The 6,000-nt window shown below is 41.4% G+C and overlaps 1 protein-coding gene across 2 annotated transcripts in view; it reads right to left on the bottom strand.

The window, feature by feature from the left end:
* Nucleotides 1-221: 221 nt before the first annotated feature.
* Nucleotides 222-6,000, bottom strand: part of Cacul1 (CDK2 associated cullin domain 1) — a 59,689-nt gene continuing 53,910 nt past the window's right edge. For both annotated transcript variants that reach the window (XM_048423115.3, XM_048423114.3), the window contains 2 exons: nt 4,485-4,528; nt 222-4,129 (listed from right to left, as the gene is read on the bottom strand). In XM_048423115.3, coding sequence (XP_048279072.2) covers nt 4,089-4,129; nt 4,485-4,528 — 85 coding nt within the window. In that variant the 3' untranslated portion in view covers nt 222-4,088. The remainder of the gene's footprint in view (nt 4,130-4,484; nt 4,529-6,000) is intronic.

Genomic DNA, 6,000 nt, shown 5'->3' with positions numbered 1-6,000 from the left:
AAGATACACATATAGTACATGTCTATGCACACACTACAATGTGTAAAGCACATGTAAACAGTTTTGTAGTCACTGATCTAGAGGTTAAGGCCGACTGTGTCTGAGTTGTGGTTACCATGTTACAGAGTACCCTGCCTGTAAGTGGAACTCAACATCCATGTTACAACAGTGAACCAGGTATCAGAGCCAGGACATTTGCACAAAACTTATAACAAGACAAGTTTAAGGACATTTGTACAAGATTTATTTTTCGTTAACCACAATGTTTTAGAGTGAGAATATACACCCAATACAGAGGAGTGATTCAAAATCCACCAACCGTTTAGAAGGAGAGAGCTCAGGCCAGCTGCTTTGTGCCCCAGCTCAGGGAATGAGTGCTTCAGTCACGTTCTGTGAGGGAGGGAGGGAGGGAGGGGGTGAACGACAGTACCAGATCTGCCATGTCAGAAGACAAATGGTCAGGAAACTGGACAGCAATGCCTTGTTCACTCTGCTATGCTGGTGGGCGGCAAAAGCTTGGTGCCCGCATGGGATTTCCGTATTTTGTATGAGCATTTGTTTGAGTCACAGTCCCTCATTTTTAAGTGACATTAAATAATTTCTCCGCAATCGCATGGCTGTAACACTGACAAAGACAAAGAAGAGCCAAGGGCACTGTCAACCATTCACCCAAACACACCCTGGGAGAACATTCAGTCTTACTGCACTTAGTATAGTCACAATATTTAAATGACATAAGAACCAATACAAACTATTTTTTTCCAAACCACTCAACTCTTAACCCCATGCTGACGACTTTCCCAGAGGTGCAATCCATCATCACTCTTCTAAAAATGAATCAAGCCTAAAGTGAAGTTCTTTACTGCACAGAATGGTTCTATAAAACTGCAGCGAGGTGACGGACCCCTCTGGAAAGAGGTTCAAGTTAAGGTCTCAGTTAGGGCAGGAGAGAGGAGGCAGTAACTACAGTTAAGTAGCAAAGGGACCAGAGAGGAGACATTTCCTTTGGGAAAGAACAGGTACCTTCTTCCAAATATTCTGGGAATGAGAAACCAAGGAAATTTTTATATGGTAATTAAAGCACAAGAGCCATTTCTCTATGAACCCCTGTAACTTCTGGTAAAAAAAAAAAATGAACTTTATTTTGCACAGTTTTCCTGAACACAGTAATCACAACAGAAAAGGTTCTCTAGGTTCTCTACACTGGTTTCAGCTGTGTCAGTCACCGGTGTCACATTCCAACTTTGAATTTTAAAATCCCCTTAAGAGACCTACCACTTGGATAAAAGCAAACATAATATTCCAAGCTACGAGCTCAAGGAATACACCATAAAAACAAAAAACAACCCAAAACTCTAAGCACTCTAACAGTTGGATAGCTAATGCAGGCTTTTTATTTTGCTTTTTAGTTGTTTCTTATTATCTCAGATTAGTATATTCTATGAATATACATTCATAGAATAATGCTTAGTTTAATGTTAGCTGCTTAATAATTGAATCTTAGCTCAAGGGCAATTAACCAGAGAAATTATTAACCACTGTGAGAGGAAACGGGAGAAAACAAAACAAAACACAGCCTCAATAAGACAGCAAAATCTGGAAGTTATTTACAGGGAGAACCGAGAGGTCATTTAAACACTAGGTGCTCCTCTTCCCATGACCTGCAGAAACCAGTTTGTTTGCAAGCTCGCCATGGCCTTTGCTAGTAGATGTATGAAGCCTCTTGTGCTGATAACCTTTGATGATGTCTAGTCTATACAGAGTACAATGAAGTGAGGAGTGTGCAAATTGTTCCTGAGGAATCATTCACGTGTGCAAATTTGCAACCTGACAAAAAGCAAACAAGGGGAGCAGCAGCTACACAGGTCTGAGCACTGGAGACGTATGTGCAGTGTCATGACCAAGGGCACCCATTCCTCTGCACTCTATACCTACACACAAACCAACTTCATCCTAGCAAAAAGGAGAGTAAATGACTTGTTATGGGAACCAGAAATGTTTCACTAACTAGAAACAACGCACAATTTGTGGCTTTCTTTTAAGGGCTTAATTTCAGGCAAATGTACACACTTGCCAGTTTAGCCAAATCAACTACATTACATTGACTGGCTAACCAATCTATACTTTTTGGCCTTTGAGGATCTGGTTAAGTAGTCCTCAGCAGAAATAGAAAAAGTGCACACTGCACTGGCAAGAACACAAGTACACATGAAAAGAAGACATTTTCTTGAAATACTAAGTGGAAGAGAGCAGGTTTTATTTCCTCATAGTTGAGGACTAAGAATTCTGTCAAAATTTCAATTAATAAGTGAGGCCAATTTCACCTTGAGTAAGTTTTACAAACTGTAAGGATCACATTTCCCCCACACCTTTCAGCATCTGCACAGTTGTAGCCAACTCTAACTCAAAGACTTTTACAGGATTTCCCTGTACATTTTGTGCTAACACAGAATGAGTACGATTACTTCTCCATTAATTTAGTAACACAAAAGCACCCACTTTAATGCCAGTTTACATAATATAATGCTTTTATAGGTAAGGTTCTGTTAGAGAAAAAAAAAAGTACTCCTTTCAGGGGAGGAGTATAAATTACGACACTGAGCTACTTACCTATGTTTCAAGAAATGTTCCAAGCTTACTGTCAAAAATATTAAAGCCATGTAGAAGAAACCAGTTCCAAATGATATTACAACCATGTGGCAAACATTCCAATAGAAAAGCAAACTTTGGACTTCTTGATAAAATGAAAATTTCCCTTGCTATTAGAGCAGAAAAGGCTGTGCAGGCCATAGTAAGAGCTTGCCTGTTCCTACTCTACCAACTGCTGAGTAGAACCCCAAAGAGCCAAGCTGTCAGCTCTTACTGTTCCTCCTCTAGACCATCATTTACAAATTCTGAACTGCTTCAGGGCAACGTTCTAACTCTTCTGCCCACGGAGTTCGCAGCAGTAGCCTGAGGAGGCATTCTCTGAAGGCTCAGAATCACCGCTGGCTAGAGCTGGGCAAGCACAAAGTCAATGCTCACTTCACATTCAAGCAAAATTGAGGAGAAAAAATATTTTTCCTTCACCATGTCTATTTTTTGTTTACCACTGAAAAAACACCTGGAGTAAGCGTCAGACTTTTGTGAGGAGCTAAAGAGCACTGTTGGTGCAGTGAGACAGAAAATTCAGCTTTACCAGCTGAAGGAAGCCTTCAAAAACCAGTGCAAACTCTTCCCTACTGTATTCAAATATCAAACATGATGTTTACAAGATACAGGGCAGAGTTGACCTTTTACAAATACTAACTGCACCCATTAAAATGAGATGGACCAAGAACTACTCACCATATTTGTTTGGCTTTACTAACACTGCTCCCTAGAGGGATTCAGGGAGCAGCTCCCCCTGTTGGACAATCTCTACAGTAACACAGCCCTGGACCAGGGCTCCACCCACACTACAGAGGCCTTGGTGGGTCAGTTTGGGATATCAACTTCTCCGGGAAGCATTGTGAGTTTGATGACATGGTCACACAGTTGCAAAAGTGCACAAAGCTCAAGGCACAGAGTTAAAAACGTGAACGGATGGGGAAAGTTACAGTGAAAGCAGTTATTAGCATTTTCCTCCATAAGACTAGTGCTAAACATAGACCGATTCTGAATTTAAAACATTGTTTGGGGCACGGGGAAAACACTTACTGTAGCATCTGCTTGGTTTTAAAGCAAAGATATCTTGACATGAGGCACCATGTGCCTAGTCTACAAAAGAACAAGACAAGTGCTTAAAAAAAGATTCTTTCATTTTTGTATTTTTTGGAGGAAGCGGATTTGCATGTTGGGCTTCACTTAGCAATAGCCACTCTCCAAGATACTTGCTCTGTAGATAAACTTAATAAAAGATTGTCCCATTTTAAAATCACCCTCAAGTCTAGCAGCAATTGTTTTTGTTAGTTCTTGTTTTTTAAAACTGAAAATCAAAGAAAGAAGTGTGGCTCCTCTCTGAGAACAGCCTCTGACAGAGCTCCTGAGTGGTGCAGGCCCCACTGTGCCTGGAACAGTGTCTGCAGCTCCAGTGTCTTCTCTCCGGGAGAAAAGTCCTTCAACAGTCACTATCTGTATCCCCTGGAACCTGCACAAGCGGACGGGCTGTCTGGAAAAAAGGTCAGAAGAAAAACCATGAGAGATAGAGAGCACTCTGTTCGCGCAAGCTATTTCTCTCCTGACCCCCACCTCCTGGTGTGTTTATTTTTAAAACTTTGAAAAATAACACAGTTCTGAGAGAAATGAAAAGGAGCCAATATCACCAGGAACCGATTGTGGGGCAGTATCCCAAGAGTCTTGGTGGTCGTCTCTTGGCACCTGCCTGATCCCAAGGCCAGGACTTCAACTTCACAAGCCATGCTGTGCCACCTAGACCACCAACCCTACCCCATGGATTCCATACTCATCCTCAGAAGCTGGCCCATGTAAAAACCCATCAAAACAGGAAAAGCATCATTACTTACTATAAGCCAACTCATCCCCAGCTCTCTTCCGAGACTGGTCACCTCTAGGGATAAGAAAAGAGAAAGAAGTCAACAAAACTGACTGGTTTCTTTACACACAAAACCAGCAGAAATAAATCGATGTAACAGTACAAACAGCAAATGCTGTTCTAACCCAACAGCCTGTTTAAACAGACATTAAGCATGAGCTGAGTCATTTACCCCGAGTATTTGTACCTCAAGGGTATGTAGTCTGTAAAATATAGAAAGTTATTAAATGAATGATCATCTATAAAGACAGCTAAACTGAACTAGAAAAAGGTGGAAAGTAAAATATGTCTTTGATGACAACCTTGGATTCTGTTAATATTATCCCCAAGATCCTGTACACACTAACCAAACTTTAAATATTAAACAGAGGGAAGTTAAAAATCTTGCCCTCAAGCCCCAAACTGAGACCCTCAAAGCCTTTGGAAGTCAGAAACTAAGGTGTTTGCAGACCCTTGTGGTGGAGAGCACAAACCTTCAGATATCATGCCCAGTCTAGCTTCACAAGCCTAGAGGCAGTCAAGTTTTGCACTGTAGTTAAGACTGGTTGTGAACAGGCCTTATGCCTCCTATGAATTACACTCTGGCTTTCTGACTTCAGACACTAACCGAAAACTCCAGTGCTTAAGCAATGAGCAGTATCAGCTCCACTTGTTTCAACCAAGGGTGCAATCAATCCTCCTTCCTGAAATACTTTTTTTCTTAGCTTCTTCTGACCCTCTGCCACCCACTGCTGGTGTCCTTTGCTGCTCTGATTAACACAGTCATAGACCACCTTTTCTTCTCCATATACATTCTTCTCTTTTTTCTAAGATGCAGGCCTTGTCAGTCTGTAGCTCGGAAATTCACAGGCAGCTCTTGATTTCTGTCTGTCTGAGATCTGTAGGTTCAGTATTCTCATTATTAAGCACACATTGAAAACTACCATACCCAGAATATAATGTCTGTTCAGCTCCACCCCCAAACCTTCCTTAGGCTTGTATTATTCTTGACAAAGAGTCAGAGTAAGCTTATACAAGGTATAAGATCAGTTCACACCTCTGATTAAAACTCTTCGTAACTTTCCACTACAGTTTAAAATCAATTCCAATTCATCTCCCAGCCAGTGTCAGGCTCGGGACTAAATCTCCCACCTCATTTTCCAGTGCTTACCACCTCTGCTCACTTTTGGGTGGTAATCTTTTCCTGTTTGCTGCTCTCTTCCCAAGGCAGTTACATAGCTTGTCTCTTCCTCCTCACCTCAGCTCAGTCATCCCCCTGGAAGCCAACACCATGTCACCGATAACCCCTAACTCTACTTCATTCTCTAATTCTCTCACAGTGCTTATTTTTTACTTGAAACTGTATGCACTTTTGCAAGTTTATTATTTCTTTGCCAACAGTAGAGCATAAGTACCACGAAAGTGAGAACTTTGCCTGTCTTCCAACCCTAGTGCCTCAGTGTCTAGAACATAAGAGACACTGGCAATCTCTCTGCTCAATTAACAAA

The sequence above is a fragment of the Myodes glareolus genome, chromosome 7, assembly GCF_982192425.1.
Source record: "Myodes glareolus chromosome 7, mMyoGla1.1, whole genome shotgun sequence".
Lineage (NCBI taxonomy): Eukaryota > Metazoa > Chordata > Mammalia > Rodentia > Cricetidae > Myodes > Myodes glareolus.
The sequence above is the reverse complement of the archived record's forward strand: the minus strand, read 5'-3'. Positions and strand labels throughout refer to the sequence as shown.